The sequence below is a fragment of the Rousettus aegyptiacus genome, unplaced genomic scaffold (genome assembly GCF_014176215.1).
Source record: "Rousettus aegyptiacus isolate mRouAeg1 unplaced genomic scaffold, mRouAeg1.p scaffold_m13_p_4, whole genome shotgun sequence".
NCBI classification, from domain to species: Eukaryota; Metazoa; Chordata; class Mammalia; order Chiroptera; family Pteropodidae; genus Rousettus; species Rousettus aegyptiacus.
In genome coordinates, this window is record NW_023416307.1 from 106,451,058 (window position 1) to 106,475,536 (window position 24,479).

General features: G+C 42.9%; 1 protein-coding gene across 6 annotated transcripts in view; it reads left to right on the forward strand.

The window, feature by feature from the left end:
• The window catches only part of PRICKLE2 (prickle planar cell polarity protein 2), a 319,733-nt gene that overhangs the window by 262,097 nt on the left and 33,157 nt on the right, over nucleotides 1-24,479 (forward strand). For 5 of the 6 annotated variants that reach the window (XM_016150188.2, XM_016150187.2, XM_016150191.2 and 2 more), the window contains 5 exons: nucleotides 5,773-5,886; nucleotides 8,825-8,962; nucleotides 11,740-11,943; nucleotides 14,627-14,813; nucleotides 19,864-20,736. In XM_016150188.2, coding sequence (XP_016005674.1) covers nucleotides 5,773-5,886; nucleotides 8,825-8,962; nucleotides 11,740-11,943; nucleotides 14,627-14,813; nucleotides 19,864-20,736 — 1,516 coding nt within the window. The remainder of the gene's footprint in view (nucleotides 1-5,772; nucleotides 5,887-8,824; nucleotides 8,963-11,739; nucleotides 11,944-14,626; nucleotides 14,814-19,863; nucleotides 20,737-24,479) is intronic. The other variant, XM_016150189.2, reaches the window with a different exon arrangement.

A 24,479-nucleotide genomic window follows, 5' to 3' on the forward strand; every position in this document is an offset into this window, starting at 1 on the left:
TCATTTGGAAACTAATGTGCACGTTTCATAAAAGCCACCACGTGCCACAAATTCAGGCAGCATCTCTCCTTTCTCTGGAGCACCTGCCTTCTGAGACCTCAAACATATTCTAGATATTACCTCCTTAAATTGAAGTAGATTAACCAAGGTTCCAAATTTCTCAGCCTGCAGGAGAGGGAGCGTGTGAAATAAAAACCCAGTCTTCTAGTTAGTGTCTGGGTTAAGATGGGCTTTTATAAAACCTTCTAAATGTGTCAGCCCACGTTGGAGATTACATTCCAGGAGTTTTCACCTTTAAATTTTGTGGAGTCATATTTACCATACCCTTAAAGCAGTGTTTCTCCTGGTGTCATGTGAGGTGTTTATTAGGAATGCAGAATTCTGGGCTCCTTTTCAGACTGAGAGGAATGGAAATGGGAATAATGTTCAGTAATGGCCTCAAATGATTCTGGAATATGCCAACATTTGAGAACCACTGCTGTATCATTTAAGAATTGCATTCACTTCCTAGTGACTGAGACTATAAATAAAGAAATAGTATATTTCTCTCATTGGTTAAAAAAATTTCAGAGATAGGCAATTCAGGCTGGTATAGTGCCTTCATAATATAATCAAAAACTTCCATTCGTAAGGTTACTTCATAGCACAGGATGGCTTCTGGAGCTCTAGATATTGTGTTTACATTCTAGAGAGGAAGCGAGAAGATGGGGGAATGGGCAAAAACAGCCTTTGCCAACTGCCTGGCATGCTTTAAATGAGGTCTCTCAGAAGTCACATCCTTGCATATCATTGGCCAGAATTTATTCACGTGGTCATTTCTTGCTACTAGGGAAGTGCAGAAATACTGTTCTTAGCTGAGCATATTGATTCTCTAAGTAAAATGATGGTATTTTTATTAAGGCAGAAAATGAAAATGGATGGTGTGCAGCCACATCTCCCTCACACCATGATGTCATAGTGCTGTGCGAAGACTTTAATTTGGAATGCATTGTGTCTTTACTTACTGTCAGTTCATTTTGGACCATATATTGGTTATTTTATGGAGGACACCTGAAGGAAACATATTCATCATTTCTGAAGTCAGTCATACAGATGTGTTGGGAATCTGCTATATCTTTTTTTTTTTTTTTTTTCCTATCCCAGTCTCTTTTTCTTCTTGATAAGGAAGGCCAAGAATCCACAATAAACGGAGGGGGAGGAGGAGGAACCCAAGTCCACTTTTTAGCTATGTGACTCTCGATCTGATGAATATAATGTACCAAACTTCAGGATGTGGGGAGAGTTCATGAGATACGGTATATAAAAAATACTTTGGGCAGAAGAGCCATTCAATAAATATATATGTTCATCAATCCTTCATTTAAATGGTGAAGGACAATTAAACCTGAGATCAACCAAGATAGTCCGATTTTTTTTGTTGCATTCCCACTGCAAGAAAATGGGATGGTTTTGATGTGAAAAATATCCCCCTGCAAAATGTGAGCACTTTTCCCTCAGGAGTTCTCATTCTTGGCAGATCTAGTAGAATCCCCTTAGTAGAATCACATGTGTAGGTTTGAAAGGAGACACCTCCAAAACTGAGTGGGATTGAACATATTCTTTCCACTCCTCTGGGCTTACTGGACCCCTTGGAGAAAACAGGAACCTCACAGTTCTCCTGGAAACCTCATGGGGAGGGAGAATACTTGGGTAACTCTCAACCCTCAGGGTGTTGTCTGGGACCACCACCAGGGGCATCGCCTGAGAAGAGATGAGAAATGCAAATTATCAGCCCCACCTCAGGCTTACTGAAATAGAAATGTGTGTTTTTACAAACCTCATAGGTGGTTCTGATGCAAGCTCTAAATAAAGCACTGTGCCCACTTTTTTAAATGAGCACACTTTTCTCTCCAGTGAGGAGTCATTGATTCTCGCTTCCATCTGTGCTCAGGCAGAAATGCTGTCAAAAGTACAGTTCCTTCGAACAAACCCAGTCTTTCAAACTGGGTGAGTCCTTGCTCTGCAGACTTTATTTGCACACTGACTAAAGCTCTGACAATCCATGTGACACAGGCTGAAGTTATTGCTAAACCTCTCTGTTGGGAGTAACACCTTAAATAAAGGCCTTTAGCTACTTCATTTTCATAAGCCAGTTTATTGTATTTAAAATGCTTTTGTTCAGGGGAAATGTACCTAGTACAGCTTCACCCAGGGTAGATCACAGAGCACTCCTACCTGGGAATGTTTCAAGGAAGCAAAGTTTCTGTACATTTAACAGAATGCATTTGGGAGAAGTATGCCCAGTACACACAAGAGGAAAAATAAAGTGATCAACATACCAGGTAATAGCTTTGTGATGATCATCATTGACAAAAGTCTATTGAATTTACTTATTTACTTGTAAAAATAAACAAGTGAACATGTTTGGACTAAAACAAGCAATCTCCACTGTTTTCAGGAATGGAACCCAATTTAATTTTTGGAGTGCCAGAAAGTATACTAAATATTTTTCCTAGTGTTTGTTTTGGGTCATACAGTAGTTTTACTGTGGAAGATGCCAGAGGATAACGCATGCAGCATGGCCGTGTTCAGTAAGGGACAGATTGGAAATTCAAGACAGTGGTTTATCCCTCATTCCCATCCATTTTCTAATCCCCATTGCTCAATAAAGAGCTTGGAAAGTCCAGATCCTAAATCCCAGGGGGAGACACAGAAGCCAGCATGAGAGGAATGATTTTTTCTCCAGAATTTGAACAGGCTTGGGGGAGGATTGCAAGTGGTAAAGGATCAACTCATTCTCTTTCCTCCGAGTAAGTCGGATCACCTACCACATAACATGGGGGTGATTTGGTAGGTTGATAATTAATATTATGATTTGTTTTAATGATGTGGCATCTCACTAACTAGGTAACTTTTCAGGTCATCCACCAAATTATTGGTTAACTTGTGAGGAAATATTTTAGCACATTCTGTATTTGAAGAATTATTGGAATACTGGAAAATGGATACATTTTCAGTGATGGTGATCAGTTGGCTTGAATTATAAAAGAAAACACAAGATGTCCAGCCAGGAAAGATAGAACTATGTTCCCAAAGAGTAGTCACTACCTCTGTTGACTTTAGAATTCAAAGTCTTCAGGATAGACCTCGGTATACAAGATATTTATTAACTTCCTACTTATCTCTAGAGTCACGTTGGGACTCCTCATCTTAAAATGGTATGCAACTTCTTTATCCAATCTCCAGGTGTGGACCTTGCTTAAGAGAGCAATTGGGGTCCCTCTCTGGAGAATTCAGAATTGAGCAAAACTAATCAGTCTAGAAAACCAGGTTGTGTAAACTCAAGTGCTATGGGAAACTTTAAGCTTTGAGAAGGTGCAGAGACAGAATAAAGCAGAGATTAAGAGGACACTGGACTTAGAGAGATGAGACTCCCTTACCAACCACCTTTCAGTGGCAGGTCCCATTTTCTCATGAGGATCTACCGCTGGGTTTCTTGAGAAAACACCACACCTCTTTAATAATTTGCCTTTTTATTTTCTCTGAAATTAAACTGTCTTAAATGCATTTTATTCCTTGCAGTCTTCTCGCTTAAACTAAGTTGATGGTTGGCTCCCAGGGTTTGGCCTCACTCCGTAATCTGACAGTGGTGACCTACATTCTGCAATGGAGGAAAGGCTGGGAAGTATCTGGGTTCTCCCGTTTAGTGTATACCAGGCTAGATAATACACTTATTGCTATGCATTCATGTTATTTATTGCTATTGAGGGATAAATGCTTTGTCTGTATTCTTATTTAATAGCTACAGTCTTGTGATAAGGATTCTGAGTGGCTAATGTAACCTGCTGAGGAATGCAAAGATGGGAACTGGCAGGGCCGAGACTGGGGATACAGATCTCCCGGGCCATGCTGCAGAAGATACAAGGAAGATTCTAACCTAGGTCAGCCTTGGAGAGTGTCAGAGAGGGCTTGGCTCAAGGTGCTAATTTAGAAGGTCTCTCAGGGATGACCCTGGTTGGGGCAGCAAAGAGAGGGCTATGTGAGTAATGAGGGGTGATTAAGAGGAGGGCCAGTCAAGTTCAGATTAGAGTGTTCATTAGCAAGCATCCACAGGGGTTCATTTCATATTAGCATTTGTCCCTAGTGTTCCCTAACTATAATGAGAGTTGTGAGAATTACAAAGTAATGTTGCAACAAGGCCTATAAGCAATTCTTTGACTTGAGAGGCAAAGCCCATTCCCTAAGACACAGAAACTGGGCATGCTTCTTTATACCTGGCACTTACCCGAGGAGGCATATGATGAACGGATTCTCCTGAATACAAAATGGTGTACCAGCCTCTGATGGGCTAATCACCAACTTCTAATCTCAAACTAACTCATGATCTGGGCTTTTACTCCTTCTTAAGGAGAGTGCTGGTAACCTGTGGGCGGCCCTCAAAACCTGGAGCTGTTCCTTCCCATCCCAGGAGATGGCTCCCTGCCAGGTGCCTCTGGGGAGTAGCTGCAGACGCCCTGTCCTCCAAAAGCCAGCTAGTCTAGGGCAAGAAATCTGTTGGTGATTGCCATTGGGATTTTATTAAGAGGTTGATAATGCACATGATGGTGAATGGTTACGATTATTTGTCACAAAAATAAAGATGGCTTTCACATTTTTTAAAAGCCTTGTCATTGCAAAGCCTTTTCTCCATTCTCTTCTAACACTTACGACTTTGTTTCTGATCAAAATAGACAGAGCTTTCATAACTCTTCGACCCAGCATTCCCAAAACATGTGTGCATATCCAAAGCTCCCTAAACTCAAGGGAATTAGACAAAGTTTGTGGAGTGTAACAAATAGATGAATTTAGAGCCCCACATCTTCTCTGTTTTGTTGAATGAATGCCTTGTTTCACAATAGCTGGTTGTGATGCTGCTAAGAGATAGTGAAAAATTGTTTTCCATGATGTCATCTGAGCTTGTGGTTGTGTATGTGTGTGCGCGCATGCGCGTGAGTCCTATATAATAGTGTACCTTCTGTTTTGGTCAGTTTTTTCTTTCCCTAGTTCTGTAGTTAGATGGTAGAATGTTGTTTTCTCAGGCAAAATTAGATGTTTGATGCTTTCTGAAGTCATTGTTAGGATTAAATTAGCCTTAAAAAGTGCAAGAATCTTACTGTGTACCTGAAACTAATATAAAATAATTTTTTTAAAAAAATGGTACAAGAACCTGTCTTAACAGTCGTAATAGGAGTATCCTGGGATGTGCAGAAATACTCTTATTAATGACAATCTTTGATTACACACTCAGATCTAATGACTTTTTCTGACAGATGTGAGCTGCTGCCTGTCCTTACAAAGGGCTCACAAGCCGAAGGGCTTTTAATGTAGGTGGAGGCTGAGGGACCCAGAAGTTTGCTGAGTGCCAAAAACTGGCTTTGACTCCAGCGCTGCCAAGGCAGGCACTGGCATATCCCTTTGGCTCAGGAGGAATGTTACATGCCGGAGACTAACAGAGAAAATGGTAAAGTCAGCTCTCGGGGGAGCCTGTGGAGAAAGCCCTACCCTCCGGGTTCACCAACATGTTTGCTGGTTTCTCTTTTTCTAGGAAAGGCTGCTGGCTTTATTCTTCCCTTGCACAGAGCGGTGATTTGCGTGACTCTTTAAGGATGAATTTCTCTGATTGCAGTGAGAAACTCATGCCGTTGAGTCCCATGCAGGGTGGGGACGGTGGGAAGTAGATTGTGTCCTGCCGTGGGAATCTTCTTCCCAGAAAGTGAGAATAAGCAAGTTATCCATGTGCTTTTCATCTCTTAGGTTCACCAGTACTATAGCTGTCTTCCAGAAGAGAAAGTTCCTTATGTCAACAGTCCTGGAGAGAAACTGAGAATCAAGCAGCTATTACACCAACTGCCGCCACATGACAATGAGGTAAGGGGCTGGAGGGATCTTATGAAGACTTTTCTTAGAACATTCTGTGAATTGTTACCTTTTCCACAGTTAGAAAGAATGCATTGATCAATGAGTTCTCCAAAGAAAAACGCTGGCAATTTATTTTAGGTTTTAGCTTCCTTAATTAGAGCCAAAAGAAACTATCGGACGCCCTCTGGAGAGTATTACCGAAAAGCAGAATCTCATTATAAACTGGATTCGCCTTGGTGCCTGGCACTACTAGTTATTTGGGGGTGACCAGGGAGCACTAAAATTTAAATGCTCGGGTTCAGGTTTTCTTAGTCGAAGAAGAATGTACAATGCTGGTTTCCCAAGTACATTAAATGATTGAGAATCCCTGGGCCAGTTCAAACCCCGCAGAAACTTTGTGACCCTTTTAAATTTTCAGCATCATTTCATATTAAGTGAGTGTTCACGTTTTCCACATTACACTACGGTAGAAGTTATTTGTCCAGATTTGCTTCTCTGAACATCTGTGATTTTGTCATTTAAAGTCCAACTTGCTAGGGACATTCTTTATACCTTTGAAAGTCTGGCTTGCAGGCTTTCCTTTTTTCTGAACCCAGACACTGTAAGCAGGCATTTCTTTGAAGATAACTTGATCATGAAGGGAAATTTCTAAATGTGCTTTTAAAAGATCATCATGCTTGAGGTATTTAGATTTGTAAACTAGAAATTAATTTTTAAATATCTGATTTTTTAAAATGGTAATCCCATAGAATTGAATTGTCCACATAACTCTGCATTTTAAACAAAAAATTAATTTAAAATCAAAAGGCGATGTAACCCCTTTAGGGAGTGAGACACCAGCTTTCTACCAACTGTCCCTACCCACAGCTGGATCCCCGGGGAAATGAGTGAGTGCTTTTTTAGTCTTTACCTTCCCACATTTGATTTTTTTAATAAAAAAAAAAAAGGATAAATCGGGAGCCTCAAAAATAAATTTGAATAAGTAGAGCAAAAGCTTAAACACTAAAGCAACTCCTAGGAAGAAAGCCACTGATTCCCTTCCCTATTGTTTATTTCAGACTTCATAAAAAATATATAAATAGCTTTCTCTTTAAAGCTGAGAGCAAGCATTGTAACCTGATGCCCAGTTAACTAATTTGGAAGTGAAAATGCGGGTTTTTACAAGCAGAAGGGGTGTGCCTTTCTTTAAAAGCCTGTCCATAAAATGTCAGTGCTGTAACCATATTCTGGACCGTTCAGATCACTGCAGTTCTCTCTCTGGGACATTGACATGAAGACTTTTTCTTTTTCTTTTTCTTTCTTTTTTTTTTTTTTTTTTTTTGTTAACTCTTTTTACTTGATAGAGGGAAGTGATATGTTCTTCTCTGCTTTTACGGGTTTTTTCTATTTACGTTAACTGTGGTTTCATGAAAAAAGACCTTTCGAATTCCTTCTTCCATTTGGTTAGAATTCTTCACATGTGACCCAGTGGGCAGATTTCACCCATTTGACATGACCTTTTTGAGGACAAAGGGTGAGTCTAAAGTCAATATTTGATCATTCTCTTTTACACCCAGATTAAGGCAATTTTGATACCTACAGCTGCACTGGTTTTCAAATTAGAATGCGCCAGTCTAGGTCAAAGGTTTCCCTGTAACCATCTGGATGACAAATCATCTGAGCAATTCAGTTAACCTTCTGATGCTGAGATTACTCAAAAGTAAAACAGGGGTGGGATTAGGACCATGTTTCCCAAAGCGTGGTAGCTACAGGATTTTTGGGTGGTATGTAGACATGGCAGAAATAAAACTGAACCATGTAATGAGGTTTCATTACATGGTTCAGTTTTATTCCTTGTGTTTCATTCCTTGTGATTGAATGGTTGAATAATTAAGGAGGGAGTTTCAGTTTGGTGCTAGCAGGTATTTCATACCTCTTCAAATTCCTACTAGTCTCCACTTTTTAAGTTGTAGCATTAAAAATCTCCATTTTAGGATCTCCTACAAACAAAAGTAGCCAGCTAGAATCTAACAATGTGATTTTATTCTCAGTCTGTTTAGTATTATGGTCACGTTCTGTTTTTTTGCAGGTAATACTGATTTTTCACTTATAATCACAATATACTTTCTTTTTAAGTAAACATATTCCAGTTTTAAAAAGTGAGTCAGTTTTAAAATATTACTAAGTAAATAATAGTTCAAGACTATGGCAAAATTCCCAATGTACGCATACATCAGGGGAGAGATTGGGAAATACTGGATTTGAATGTCTTTAATATTCCTCCTTTAATTCTGTTTCTGTGTTTAACAAGAAGGAAGGTATCTTATGCAAGTTGATTCATCAAACAAAGCACAGCAGGCAGCTCTTTACCTCCTGCACACAGACAAGCGTGCAGAGACTGCTGTGAAGCAACACAGATACCTTTGACCAACTCTTCAGTCTCAGGCCTTTGGTTCTCTATTTTCTCAAAATAAGATAGGAAAAGAGAAGCTGTGAGCTCCTTGACAATTGTTCTGGCTCTCTGGCCTGGAGCCATCCATTGATGCCAAGGACCACTTACGTGGACACATGGACATGAAAGCATCAGGACCCCAACTCAATTTGAAGATCCATTCAGTTTGAAAGGAGAAAGTCCCAGCTCTCGTCTAGCACCAAAGCTATCCCAGATGATTTGGATCTCAGTGTGTTGATCAAAGTGGGCCAGTAAGGATGAGGAATAGTTATGGAACCTTTATCCTGCATGAGATGTGGGATCCAGAATTTAGAGCCTTTATTAAGCTTTTTTGGCCATCAGCAGTCATTGACAGAGACTTATTTTGAATGGTCCCAAGCCAAGTGGTGTTAAAGTATAGGCCAGGACTATGAAACCAAATGAGAGCTTATTTAATGAGAACACTCTGAGGCTTGAGCTTTGGGAATCCTAAGAACAAGAGCGACCTCCTCCATGTCATTCTCTGTGTCTCTTCAGGTTCGATATTGCAACTCCCTGGATGAGGAAGAGAAGAGGGAGCTAAAGCTCTTCAGCAACCAGAGGAAACGTGAAAATTTGGGCCGAGGGAATGTCAGGCCCTTCCCAGTCACGATGACCGGAGCGATTTGTGAACAGGTGAGCGTGGATTCTGAGGAGCAAAGAGGGATCTGTTCACTCATTTATTCATTCCACACTTGTTCATTGAGTGTCTACTTTGTGCCAGGCACTGTTCTGGGCCTGGGGGATACAGCAGTGAACAAAAATTTTAAAAACTTGACCTTGCCCTTGTAAGGAATTACATTCAAGGGGGGAAAGTCTAACAAATACATCATGGAAGGGATTAGGAAGTACTGTGAGTATGGGAGGTTGCAGTTTTCATAAAGTGGCCTGGAAAGGTCCACTTAGAAGGTGGCTTCTGAGCAAAGAAGAGCAAGATGTGAGAGAGTGAATCATGCACATTTGGGGGGTGGGGAGGAAGCAGTGGGAGCAGCCAGTTCAAGGGCCCCGAGGCAGGAGCTTTTCTGTTATGTTCCAGGAAGAGTAAGCTGACCAGCATGGCAGGGCGGAGGGAGTAAAGGCAGAGAATTAGCAGAGGGCTAGATCCTGGAAAGTTATAGAAGCCATTGGAAGGATTTGAGCAGAGGAATGACAAAATGGAGTTTGCCTGGACCAAAAGCCAGCCTATTCCCAGGATTTTACCAGGACCAGTGCCATTTAAAGGGGTAGTAAAAGAGTGCCTCCTTGGTTTGAGGATTCTTTAGCTAGGTTCATGAAGCCCCCTGCATTCTCCTTAGGACCTCACTGAATTGAAGAGTCTGGATTTTTTTTTTTTCCCTACTCTCCTATAGAGTACTCAGGACATGATGGAAGAGCCTTTTTAAAAAAAAAAAAAAGCGGGTTGGGAATCCAGCCTCCCTGGGTTCACCCTGACCCTCATCTCAGCTGCCCAAATCTTTCCGGTGCCAATTATCATTTTCTGCACTTCTCTTAACCCTGCTGCTTTTTGTACAACCCCATTAAATCCTTAAGCTCTAAAGGGACCCATTCAGGTGCTGAAATAGGTGAGCAGGATCAATGAAAGGAAATTGAGATAATACCTGAGGGAAGTGGATGCCATCTGGGGGCATATTTTTGAGATTTCAGAGGGATAAAGTGAGAAGCTTAGGTGGATGGTTTGGAGACGCAACTTAAGAGGGGAGCCACAGGGCCAGAGATTTGGCAGCGGGGTCTTCATCCTTGAGACCCTCCCTTGAGTCGCAAGTGGTTTGGGGTTAAGATATGAGATTCGGTGTGCTCAATTCAGGAGCTCCGCTACTCTCATATCATTCTCCTGGAACCAGAGAAAAAGAAAGTTTGAGTATTTCTTCGGCAGATGTCAAAAGTAGTATGGGATAGTGACAAGAGCATGGAGACAGAAGGAGATAAGTTTGACGCATGTTTTTCCCAGATGGCCTTTACCATGTTACTTTTCCCCTTTTGTCATCTGCAAAACAGAGATAACAAATGCCTGTGTCATAGAATTTTGGTGAGGAGTAAATGGGATTCTTTATTGTTAAAGTGTTTAAATGAAAAAGCCATTACACTGAGGTGGCTCTAATACCTTGGTTACATAAACAAACCGAAACCTAAGCCAAACTCAATGTTAAAGAAGCCGAGAAAATCAAACTTAAGAACAACCAGTCGCAAACAGCCAACCAGACTTTCCCACTTACGCGATAGCCGGCCAGACAATTTCCTCGCTTTGCTTCCCCTTCTTCCCTATAAGAACCTCTCCCCAGATCCAGTCAGTGGAGCACCCCTCACCACCTTTGGTCTGGTGCTGCCCACTTTGAATCAGTATTTGCTCAAATAAACTCAAAAATGTTATTGTGCCTCAATTTATCTTTGAACAGTTTGCATAGCCCATTTCTACTAATATTATAAAAGGTGGGGGTAGTACTTTTTGTGACATAACATCTTTCTTTTGTCTGATCACTCACATATATGAGCTCCCAGACAATGTTCCACAAGATCATTACTTCATGTCCTATGAATCATTGCAACCACACGATGTCCGTGGTATGTTAAGGGTTTGGAAGTAGCTTTTCTATTGTTTAGACAGTGTCCCCAGAACTCAGCCTCTCATGTGGGACCATAAGTACTAGACTCTCAGGCTGTGAACCTCATGGCCAGCACCATGGTTAGCAGAGAGCCTTTCCCTGAACCTACTGCCTCACACTCTGTTCCTCCCTCAAAGACCCTCAGACCATATTCGTTTTATCCCAACCCCCACCATACACATGGGTTCCCAAGGATTCCACCTGTTCCTTTCTGGATAAGGGAAGGAACTTTGGGACATGAGTGGGAAGATAAGGGAGGGATAAGGAAGCCCTTTCTACACTCTGGTCTTAGAAGTGGTGCCTTTTCAATCAAGACTATGTAAAAAAGATGTTAGAGGAAGCAAGCTAAAAGCGTGCCTAAAAAGCTTTTAGAGAAGTATTTAAAGGCAGGCATATTTTTATGAACCCACTCCCCTTACCATCTTACAGGCCCCTCTTCCCACCTCCCAACCCCCACAGTCTACTCCTTCTGGTGTTAAACTTGGCTATGCCTCTGGATGGAGTTTGGAAGATCTAAAAGATAATGAGACCTTCACTCTGTGTAAGTTTGCCTCTGCCTACAAGAGTTTTTCTTTCATTCCCACCTCTGTGGCTCTTCATATTCTCAGTTACTTTACCTTCAACTTACTCGTAGGCCCTAAGAAAGGAAAGTGGGAGGAGGGTATATATGTAAAAGCAGGTAGCACAGAAACTAGTTGGAAAATAAGTGCTCAATAACCAGCTATTGGTGGTAGTGGTGGTGGTTTATCACTTACGCATGGCACTGAGATATGGGAGCTGGGGTTCGTACTGATGTTTCTGTTTGCCTCACAGTGCGGAGGCCAGATAAATGGTGGGGACATCGCTGTGTTTGCATCGCGTGCTGGCCACGGTGTTTGCTGGCACCCACCCTGCTTCATATGCACTGTCTGCAATGAGCTCCTGGTGGATTTGATCTACTTTTACCAAGATGGGAAGATATACTGTGGCAGGCATCATGCCGAGTGCCTGAAGCCACGCTGTGCAGCCTGCGACGAGGTCAGTTCACACTCGGTGGGGCTTGCTGCCTACCCATCACCCCTCTGTTGCACCGTAATCACCACATGGTCCTGTGGCTTCTTGCACAGCAGCAAACCATAGGCCACTCCACCTTCTTACATTAACCCTTTCAGAGAGAAGCCTCACCCATCCCCTGTTGTTGGCATGTCCGGGATTGTGACCCACTTACTGAATATGGCCGTCCCGTGGACATCCAGGTGGAAAGGCAGTTAGTTTCTATAGTTGAAAAGATTTCCTGGCACTAGGTAAGTTCATAACACTTAAAAAGAAAAAAAAAAAAAAGACAATGTGCAGCCTTAAATTTCAGCCCAAATCCCAGGGAGTAATCATTAGTAACAATGGGCCACTTATATCATTAAAAGTTTCATTTCCTATGCTTCAATGAGACAGATTGGTTTGAGAAGAGAAGAAAACAGGTAACGTTATTTAATTTTCCCACTATTTGCATAAGTTCTGATGAGGATTCAGGATTCAGTGTGGATACCTCTGCCCCACACTCTTAAGAGGAACTTGAATCTGTTGCCCTGGGCAAGAAAGCAGACAGGAACACCTGGCCTGTGCCTCGTGCTCTTTCCCACCGGAAGCACTCCCAGGTATAACCTGTGAGCTGGAAGAATAGAAAACCTAGTTTGGCTTTAAGATTTGGAATTTATATCTCAATTTTTTTTTTTAAGTTTGGAGCAGAAAGGACAATTTTCTAAAGCTGACCACTTTTATGGGAATCATTTGGGGATGGTCTTAGACAAGAGTTTCCTTCTATACAGAGTGAATTTTTGGTTCTATCTGACCCTATAAACAGCAAGGTGGGACTGTCTAAACAACATTCCCCTTCTTTAGCCAAAGTTCACTGTTACATGGGCATTTCTTCCTTATAAACTGCCTATGAGAGATTAACTCTTCTAGGAGGAAGTCGATCAGCCTTAACTAATTTAGGTTCTTGGATTCTAATGCTAATGGTGATGTTCTAGAGAGACCCTCTAGATAGGTAGTTCAACTCTAATTGTAGGCAGCTACTTTACCTACCTGCCTCAGTTTCCATACTGGAAATTAGGGCTCATAATACAACATCAGTTATCTAATGGCAGACAGAATATGAATATTCATATACAAGTTTTTGTGTGAACTTATATTTTCAGTTTTCTTGAGTATATACCTAGGAGTGGAACTGCAAGACCACATGGAAATTCTAAGTTTAACTTTTTGAAGGCATCCAAACTTTCCTCCAGAACAGCTAAACCATTTGGCAATCCCACGAGCAGTGAATGAGGATTTTAATTTCTCCATACTCTTGACACTTATGGTCTATCTTTTTCATTATAGTCATCTTATTGGGTGTAAAGTGATATCACATTGTGGTTTCGATTTGCATGTCCCTGATGGCTATTAGTGTTGAGCATCTCTTCATGTGTATTGGCTATTTGTATATCTTCTTTTTTTGGAGAAATGTCTGTCAAATCCTTGGCCCATTTTTTCAGTTGGGTGATTTTTTTCTTTTCATCATGGAATTGTAAAGGTTGTCTTCTGGTACTAGCTCCTTATTAGATACACAATTTGCAAGTATTTTCTCCCACTCTGGTTGTGTTTTTACTTTCTTAATGATGTCCTTTGAAGCACATAACTTTTTAACTTGGATGAAATCCAATTTATTTATTTTTTCTTTAATTGCTTATGCTTTTAATGTCACACCTAAGAAACCATTGCCTAATTCAAGGTCATGAAAATTTACACCAGTGTTTTCTTCTAAGCATTTTATAGTCTTTTGATTCTTTAGGTCTTTGATCCCTTTTAGTTAATGTTAGTGTGTGGTGTGAGAGAGGGGTTCACGTTCATTCTTTTACATGTGTTTATCCAGTTGTCCCAGCCCCATTTGTTCAAGAGACTCTTCTTTCCCCATTTATTGTCCTTGACCCCTTTGTTGATAATCAATTGGCCATAAATGTTTGGGTTTATTTCTGGCCTTTCGATTCTATTCTGTTGCTTTCTGTCTATCCTTATACCAATACCACACTGGCTTAATTGCTGTAATTTGTAGTAAACTTTTAAATCTGTGTTTTGAAATTTTAAAAACCTTATGTTAGAGGTCAAAATGCAAATGCTTCTGAGGGCTAGGAGATATTGTAAATGAAGGTGAATAGTGAAGAGGATGACGAACCTGGAGAACTCACCACTCATCTGAAAGCAACAGCCTCCCTTCTCAGCTCTAGCTTACTGCTGCCTAGCAAGAATGTATACTGAGGATAGCCAGATCTTATACAGTCAAAAGAGAAACCAGGATTCCAGGAGTTTATATGACATTTTCCATTTAAAAAAATATGTGCAGGCCAAAGAAAATAGATATGTATGTTCAAAATGCCCATGAGCTGTCAGTTTTTTGTCTTGTTTATATTCTTCAAGGCGGAACGTTCTTTCTTTTATTAAAATATGTTTAAATTAATTGCTGGCCAGGCTAAAAACCATGTTTAATTATACTTTAGGCAAATCTAAATGTGGGAGCTGATTTAGATACTGAATAAACATACACATATAGATTTTTGTTTAATAATTTGTGGGCAGGCTCTGTTTTCCCACTCTTCTAATTTGGGACCCCCATAGCTTTCCTCCTTTAAAGTGCATCCTCGTGGCTGAGTCTTAACCACTGACCATTTGGCTTCTCTATCTCCAGATCATCTTTGCAGATGAATGCACCGAAGCTGAGGGACGGCACTGGCACATGAAACACTTTTGCTGCTTCGAATGTGAAACAGTGCTAGGCGGCCAGCGCTACATCATGAAGGAGGGAAGGCCCTACTGTTGCCACTGCTTCGAGTCCTTGTATGCAGAATATTGTGACACCTGTGCGCAGCACATAGGTGAGGCAATGCTTGGTGCTCATCTCAGTCCTACTGTGACTGGGTCTCCATTATGTATGGTGTAGTTAGAATTCCTTTCGTTGCAAGTGATAGAAACCCAACTCATACTAGCTTAAGTGAAAAATGGAGTATCTTGGCTCACATTGCTAGAAAGGTCAAGGATAGACTGGCTTCAGATAGAGATAGATCAAGGGATCAGACGAAGCCTAATTTTTCCCCCCTCTGTCTCAGCTCTGTTTGCCTTCTGTTGGCATCATTTGGAAGCAAGCTACCTTCACATGGTGACCGTGGTAACTCAACCCCCAGTTTTAGCACTTGTGTTCTGTAAAGGTATGAGGCTGTGTCTCTCTCAGAATCCAAGTCAGGTTATCCAAGTAGGAATCTCATCGGCCCTAAATTGCTCATATGTTCTGCCCTGAAAATAAGAGAATAGGGGATTCCTAGATTCCTATTAGTCTGCCTGATTCATAGGCCCACCCCCGAGTTGCAGCTATATGATGTATAGCCTCTCTACCAAGGGGATGGGGAGAGGTTTCTGAAGGAAAATATGAGGAGAAATATAAACAGATATCTTTCTGCCTCCTTGGAAAACTTGAGGGTCAGCAGAGGGAAGAACCGAAGCAGTTCTCTTAATAGGAAGGAATAGTCGAAGAAACCAAATGGTTTCTGGCATGCATGTCTTAAAAAAAAGCAAAAACTGATTCAGCCAAATAGATTGCAAGAGAACCTATAATAGCTTATAAGCTATAAACTCCTCAAATAAACAGCAGATCTGAGATGATGAAAATCAGTTTGCCTTTGCAAATACTAATCGATTTGTTCAACCTTCAGTGCTATTCCAGATCATGCTGTGTCTCTGGCTTCTTCATTCAACTTGCCTGTTCTGGCACCTTGAGAATGAGCCGCCCTTTAAAAACAAAAACAAAAAAAGTTGGCAGTTGATGTACGTCTGTGAGACCAGCAGCCTGATTTTCCTGTGGCTTGTGCAATTCCAAGAAATCTACTCAGAAGCTGCCAACTTCCTACCTAGAGTGGGGAGATGTGAAGATAGTCTGGGAGCCCATTTTGCCCCACTCAAAAGATTTTATTGAGAACAGAAAGAAGTGGCTTTGTCTCCCAGGTTCATCAGAAGTGATGTAGTCAAATGAAAAATTAGCGAGTAATTTAGAGGGTTTTGTGTGTTGATAAAAATCACAGCTTTGTGGACAAGGCACGTACTATGTGCTTTGTTGTTGGGCGGTCTATCCCATAGACTCATCCCAAGCCTGCTTCTGTGAGATCTTTCTTGGCTAGAGTCCCTGCCAGGCTCAGGGTTATTGCTATGCCAACTTTTGTCCGGCAGCATTCCCATCTGAGGGCTTGAGCGATGCACAATTCTCTTTCCCCAAACTCTAAAAACCTAACTGTCTCACATCATGATGCCTCAACCAAGAATCCAACAGCTTTCATTTCTCGTAAGGTCAAAAGAGTCAAACAGATAAACATCCCTTTATGGTAAGAGTTAGTAAATAGTGAGCTTGATTTGGACAGGTGGCTTGGCATTTGAGAAAGGCCAGAGGGTGGGACATCGTCAGGGAAGATGATGCAACTTTCCTGCCTAGCATTGCTCACTGTGGATTCTAGGTCTGCAAGTAGGTGCTTGCTCAGATGAGAGGGACCGAGTGTACAGAAAACTTACAGCAATGATACCCCCCTCTCAATAGTTTCTTCTGTCCCTTTCCATTGAGGCCTCAAAGCCTCTCCAGAAACTGCCACCTAGAATTTTCACTCGGGCACAGAAGAGAGAAAATCTGTCTATCGCCACAACCTGTATATCTCAGAAGGCCCCTCTGTTTTCTTCTCTTTCTCACTTCTTCTAGCTATTTGAGGCATTGATTGGCATGCCGTCTCCTTCCCTATCAAAACCACAAAAAGGCATTAATGTGTTACCAAAAAGACCTCTGTGGCCTGCAATATTACCTCCACTGCAGTTAAATGCTGTCCCTGATCTTTTTTTCGCTAAATCTACTTTTCTGTAAAACGTAATTATCCTGCAACAGTGAAAGTGTATGTTCTGTGTATCATGCACACCACAGTCTCTGGGTGCTTTTCTCTGACTGTATTATATAAATATTCCATATTTATATAGCTGCTCAGAGCAGACCCCGAATCAGGCTGCCGTTGCTAGGGCAACAGTACTTTTCCCTGCACACAGCAAACAGTCCTATAAACAAATGGAGGCTGTAGCAGCAGTAGACATACACACCCTCAGAGAAGTGCTTAAAGGGCTTAGAAAGGGAATGAAAAAGGAGCGCTTAGATGTGGACCTGCAGAGCCCTTTTCCAGATGTTTAGAGTTCAGGAGCAGTTCAGAACACCATCTGACATCGCTGATGTTTATCAGGGACCACGTTCTGCTGCCTGCTGGGCTGCTTTGTAACATGCTTTCCCCCACCACTTTCCCCATGGCAGCCCAGCCTTCTATGAGGCCCCCAGCCCCAGAGCTAGACCCCTGCTGCTATATATGAGCATGTTTCCTTGCAGAAGCATGGAGAAGCAGCTGGTGGAGGACGGGCTATAGGAACTGGACTTCCTGTGTACCTCTGACAGGGAGTGGGAAGTCTGCAGCTGCTGAGGATGCTGTGCTGAGAAAGATCTCGCAGTTAGGACCCAGGGTAGCTGAGACATTAGCAAGAGTTCCCTAGATGGGGAGAGGAGGGAAGACTAAGCCAGCCTCAAAATGCTCTCTTATCCTGCATCAGAGAAAAGAGGGAGGCAGGCATTAAGACCTAATAAAAAATATAAGAAGGAGAGTAGTCAGAATAATTAGCAGGCACAGGTCTAAGCATTCTCTGTATATTAACTCAGATAATCCACACAACAACCCTATGAAGTAGGTACTATTATCCCTATTCTATTGTGGAAGAAACCAAGGAAAAGAGAGATGAAGCCACTTGCCTGGGGTCACACAGCCAGACAGCAGCAGAACCAAGATTTGAACCCAAGCTGATGGACTGCATCATCTTTACAACCTGCTGGAAAGGCATGGGGCTGGGATTTGAACCTGCATTCCCCTGAGTCCTGAAGCCTTACTCTTAATTGCTGAGGAGTTCTGTCTCCCTGTGCTACCTGCCCCTGCTTCCTCCCAGGAGCCGGAGGAAGAAGTGTGGTTGGAGCCACAGCTCTTGGTCAGTGGTCTCTAGCCCCACCTCAGCCAGTTGTCACTTCTTCTGGGAATGCTATGCTACAAGGGAGTTCATTCAATGTCCCTCTTGCCTTGGCGGTGGCCCTTGCGGCTGCTTCTGTCCCTCTAAAAATCTCCTGTTAGTCCCTTGGGAAGAGCTAATTAGAGAAGAATTTGCCCTATGCCTCTTTCTCCCTGGGCTTCGGGGGCATAAAGGTAAGTAGGGGTGATCACAAGGAGGGCTGAGAGAAGCTTTTCCACCATTTACCTGTTGCTCTTGCGCTTCTCTTTTTATATCAGTTTTTTTTTTTTTGTTCACCAACTCTCTACAGAACCCTCTAGAAGTTATTCCTAGAAAGTCCAGTCTCAGGCTTCTCAGCCACTGGAGGTGAAGGTTCACATTAGTCTTATCTTTTTGGAAAGACTTTTATCATCAGACATCAGGAGTCTTGCAAAAGTTCCCTGTTATCCCACAGAAATTTCTGGGACTGCATCTCAGCAGGCTCTCCCCACAGGATGGGGGCCCCAAGAAATCCTGGCTTCTATTGTGCCAGTTTAGCAACTGCTGTCAAAGAGAACCTCCGTCAAAGAGAACCTCCGTGTATCACTATCTAAGCAACAATCCCAGGTGACTCTCCCATTGGCTTAGTGCAGGTCATGTGCCAGTCACTGGTCTGGGAGTTCTGGGGTTTTTCACAGGTCAATGCTGGGTCCAGGTGTGGCTATAGTCCTGCCCAAAGCTCATAACTTTAGGGTGGCAAAGAGATGGTGCCCCATGGAAAGATTAAGTCCTGTGACTAGAACAGGGCAGAAGAGATCCTGAGAAGCAAAAACAGCTCAGGCCGTGGGAGGTCCCTGGACACAGGTATAACAAGGTTATGTAAACCAGGCACAGCCCCAGCATGGGGAAGAAATATGTTTCCTCCTTTCCTGATAAAGTTAAACAAAGGGTATGGATGCTTATGGAGGGGCGATATGGTTGACAAACCACATCCAACTTTTTCCTCACCTAGGACAGATTTTTCCTTACCAAGAGCTGAAATTTACTTTGCTTTCTTTTCCGCTGTGCTGCTACAGCAATTACCTTTTGGAATGTCATACAGTGGTGATAAGATTCAATCCATCCATCCAGGCACCAAGCAGTGTTCCTGGAGATACCAAGAAACTCAGGGACCCTGTCCTCACAGAGTTTCACTTTTAGTGAGAGAGAGAACTAATAAACAAATGCACATATGTGGTGGTATGATGTCAAATGGTATTAATGCTATGAAGAAAAATACAGCTGGCATAGGCAGAGAACGATGGAGATAGCATGTTGGACAGGAAGACTTCTGTGAGGAGTTGGCATTTAAGCAGACCCCTAAGTGGTGTGAAGGAGACAGTACCAATGTCATGGTGAAAAGCAAGACTTCCTGGGTACAGATCTCATCTACGATTCCTAGCTGTTTTATATTAGGAAAGTTGTTTAACCTCTCATGCCTCCGTTTTCTCATCTGAAAAAGGAAATGTTAGAAACCTACCTCATACAGTTGAGGGGTTAAATGAGTTTACATATATGCAAAGCATTTAAAGAAGTGCTTTATTATACATTAGTGTCATCGCAATTTATCTGTAGGAACGTGTCCCAGGCAGAAGGGTTCATGGACAGGCCGTTAAGTTTCTCTATACTCAGAGCAAATAAGTTAAGGAGGATCTGACTGGTAGAACAAGGGGGCTCTCATAGTAGGACATGAATATCTTTTACACAGAGGCCTGATCATTGACTTAATGACAGTTTATTCTGGTGCTGCCTCTGGAACCCCGAGCCACACCAGGGTACTGTATGTTTCACATTGTAATAGTGCTCTGAGCAGCTCTTCAGCCTCTTCCATGTCCTTTCTTTCCTCAGGGATTGACCAAGGCCAAATGACCTATGACGGCCAACACTGGCACGCCACTGAAACCTGTTTCTGCTGTGCTCACTGCAAGAAATCCCTCCTTGGACGGCCGTTCCTCCCAAAACAGGGCCAAATATTCTGCTCACGGGCCTGCAGTGCTGGGGAGGACCCCAATGGCTCCGACTCCTCCGACTCAGCCTTCCAGAATGCCAGGGCCAAGGAGTCCCGGCGCAGCGCCAAAATCGGCAAGAACAAGGGCAAGACGGAGGAGCCCATGCTGAACCAGCACAGCCAGCTGCAGGTCAGTTCCAGCAGGCTGTCCGCCGAAGTGGACCCCCTGTCACTGCAGATGGACCTGCTCAGTCTGTCCAGCCAGACACCCAGCCTCAACCGGGACCCCGTGTGGAGGAGCCGGGACGAGCCCTACCATTACGGGAACAAGATGGAGCAGAGCCAGACCCAGAGTCCCTTGCAGCTGCTCAGCCAGTGCAACATCAGAACTTCCTACAGCCCGGGAGGGCAGGGGGCTGGGGCCCAGCCAGACATGTGGGCTAAGCACTTCAGCAATCCCAAAAGGAGCTCGTCGCTGGCCATGAAGGGGCACGGTGGCAGCTTCATCAAGGAATGCCGAGAGGACTACTACCCGGGAAGGCTGAGATCCCAAGAGAGCTACAGCGATATGTCTAGTCAGAGCTTTAGTGAAACCCGAGGCAGCATCCAAGTCCCCAAATATGAGGAGGAGGAAGAGGAGGAAGGGGGCCTGTCTACTCAGCAGTGTCGGACCCGGCACCCAATCAGCTCCCTGAAATACACTGAGGATATGACGCCCACGGAGCAGACCCCTCGGGGCTCCATGGAATCACTGGCCCTGTCTAATGCAACAGGTAGGTTCTGTTCACCTGGCAAGCAGAGAGCAGGAGATGATCTCTGGGTGACCGGGTGCCAGTCCTCAGGATTTTAGTGTTCCTGCCACGTGCCCTCCTCCAGCAGGTCGCTGGGGAAGGTGAACCCAGGTTTCAGGTGGCTTCTATCTTTGATTGGATTCCCTGTTAGCAGAACCTGAGGCAGAGGTTGATGCCTGTGATGTGTTGAGGGGGCGCTTTCAGGGAGGGGGAGTGCGAGAACCAGGGTGGGGCAGAGGGAGGAGCCAAGTGAAGAATGATGTCTGGACCCAAGTCCAGCTCCAGCCTGACCCCACAGGGGACTCTGGAGGATGTTGCACCATACAGATGGTTCCCTCTTTTGACAAAGGGGCTGACATTTTGTGTCACCATGTCATCTGGAGTGCATCTTAGGAGGAGGTTGTGGATGTGGGTGAGACAAGGAAACTCCTATCGATCAAAGGTAACATTCAGGAGAAAGGGCAGCTGTGAGCTGGAGGCAGAACTCACAAAATCTGGAGCTGCCTGGGACACCAGAGCAACCACAACAGCTTCCAAGGCTATTTTGAGCTCAGTATCTCACTAGGGAGATGGTTTTAATGTGCAGATAAAGACAAAAGAAATGTGGATAGAGAAGAAGGCTAGCAGGCTGAAAAAGGCTGAAGAGGAGAGAGAAGGAGAGGGAGTATCCCATGGCTGCCCTTTCCAATCAAATCGTCCAGCTGGTTTGTGTGTATGTGAAGACCAATGTTCTCTAAGATGGCACTACTCAAGGCATAGCTTGAGGATCAGGGTTGGCCACAGTCCTCAGCGAGATAAGTACTAAAATGACAACATTTAGAAACTTTTTAGAGCAATTTGAAATTGCTGCAGTAGCCAAGTGCATGTTCATTGGGCTCATTTTTTAGTCCAGTACTGACCAGTGAGGATGCTGTAGGATGCATGAGTGAGTTGTATGTAGCATGTGCTGTTTATCAGTCATGTGCAGGAAGACCACATATCAATCCACAATGGATTGAAAAGAAAAAAACTGATCCTTCACCATGGATAGCTTGAGAAGTACTGCTCTAAGATACACTAAATGTATCTGCCACTTATGGAGGTCTTGCCCCCACATCTACCCCATACAACAGAGATCCCATAGTCAAATGCGCCTGGCTGGAGACTGTGATAAACTGGTGCGTGCCAGTCCCATCTGGAGGGGACAGCCACTTCTCAGTGTCGGCTGCCTGTTGCCACGTGCAGGGATATTTATTTATTCAACTAACAGTTATATAGTTCTTACCAGGTGCTAAACATTGTTCTAAGCACTTTATAAATATTAACTCACTTAATATAATCCTCACAACCCTAAGAAAGAGATAGACTATTAAAATTCTCACTTCAGAGTTGAAGAAACTGAGGCTGAAGGACTTGACCCAGGTTTTAAAAAGTAGAGCAGGGATTCAAACCCGTGCATATGACCCCTGAGCAATGCTCTTAATCACACCAGACTATCAGTCTGATATGAGTCCCATTCTGTCAAATCTTCTACTTGTTTCAGACAAGTTAAAAATGTGGGTTTTTAAAGTGTGAAATCTATTTAAACTCTCTGCTAACAAGCACAACATGTCTCTGAGTTGCAGGATATCTATACAGTGTGTTAACTTTTATCCCCCTCAAGTGCTTTCACATCTGTGTTCTCATTTGTCCAAGAGGACAAATGGCAGATATCTTTACCCCCATGTTTCAGATGTAAAAAATGAGGCCTTGGTGACTAAGCACCTTGCCTAATGTCATAGAAGTGAGCAATTAGTGCAGAGTGATGACTGCCTGGCTTCCAGCCCAGTTTATGCTATTCTCAAAAGATTTATGTGCTATAATTATTTAAGAGGCCAGGAGAGAAATAAGTATTTCAGCCTCTGAAGCATTTACTTGAAGCTAGACCACCTGCATTAGAATCTTTGGCCACTTGATTAAAATAGGGACACCAGGGCCTCCGCCAGGTCCCCTGCATCAGACCCTATAGAGGTGGGGCCTAGGAACCTGCATTTTAACTAGCTCCCTGCTGATGCTAATACAAGCGTTGTCTGAGGACAGTTGTTCCTGGGTTTTGTCTGTTCTGATCGTATTGTCCTCACATTATGACTTATGAGGAAATATGAGATCTGGGGGTTGGGAAATGTTGGGAAGGCCATGGGTACATTTGAAGAACATAGAGTCTGATCCTGAGGAAGAGGCAGGGAATTTAGCCCCATGATTTTCTATGGCTCGTTGGGCAAAACAACTAATGCCACTCTGTTCTGAGGTTTTTGAAAGCAGCTCTGAACCACGTCTGATACAGCAAAGAAAAATTCCTCAGAGCAGCACTGTCCAATATGGTAGCCACAGCCACATGTGAAGGTTGAAATTTGAATAAATAAAAACTAAACGAAATTAAATTTTCAGTTCGGCAGCTACACTAGCCACATTTTAAGTGCTCAGCAGCAATGGACTGAATTTTAAATTTTATTGTCATCTAAATTTCAATAGCCACGTGTAGCTAGCAGCTATCTCGTTGGATAGCACAGACAACAAATGTGAGTTGTTAGGATGGGCACAATTTTAACCCCATCATTAGTGCCTTTGGAAGTTCTCTCAGGAACACTGGCTTTTCAGACTCTTAATTTATTAATGGTTTGGAGTACCAGTTCTGGAGTCACTCCCTGGGTTCAACTCCAGCCTTGTCATGTAGGAGCTATGTGATCTTGAGCAAGTCACTTAAACTACATGGCTCCATTTCCTCATCCTTGGAATTTAGTGAATAATAGTATGTCTTTTGTAGGGTTTTTGTGCAAATTAAATGATAATGCATTTAAACTCAGTATAGTTCTTCATTCATATGACCCTCTATAATGATTACCTGATATTTATTATTATTTCACTCTCATTCCAAACATGCTGCAGCATGCATGATTTTGGCCTCTAGGAATGTTTTAGCTACTGACATCTCCCAGCATCCACCAGCTGCGCAGGTTTGCATTTATTTTTAGGTTTGAAAATACTCCCCTGGGCTCCTCTTTTTCCTAACCAGCATGAGAACATGAGAAACAGGAAACTGAAGAAATCTATTTTGTGCTTCTATGTTTCCATGGATCTGTCAGACACAATAGTGTGGAAGAAAGATTGTAGCTAATAGTCGAAGTGCCGCTTCGTCGTTTGTCACTAGAACAGACCCGAGATAGCCTTTCATATCCTATGCTGCACGTAGCGTACATCAAGGACATGGTGTTGACTAGACTTGGGAAGTTGCTGTTTTTACTGCCGACCGTCACTGTTGCATGTGAATTTTGCTAGAAAACTCAATAATCTTTTGCGAAGGCAGCATTCTAAACTGACTGTGAATCTTTAAATCCTACAATCCCAGTCTCTGAGTAACAGGTATGCGTCACAAAATGCTTAGTCAAAACACCTTGATCCTTCAGTGAAAGCTCGATTTCAGGATAATGATTTTTTTTTTCTTCCATGGTCAGTCAGTTATCTTATTAAATAAGTCTGTAGTGTTTAATATGGCGTGAAGCATGATCTTTTAGTGGCCATCATTTCTCCTTAAAACAGATCTTGAGAAACAGATTGCCCCAGTGGTTTGCCAGCCTTAGATCTGGGCTGTGGCACGTCCCCATTTGTTTAGAACTGGGAGTGTCCCATCTATCCCTTCTTGGAAAACACAGTCCAGCCATTATGCTCACAGAGAGTGAGTCAGGCAGGCACAGACACCACTTATACCA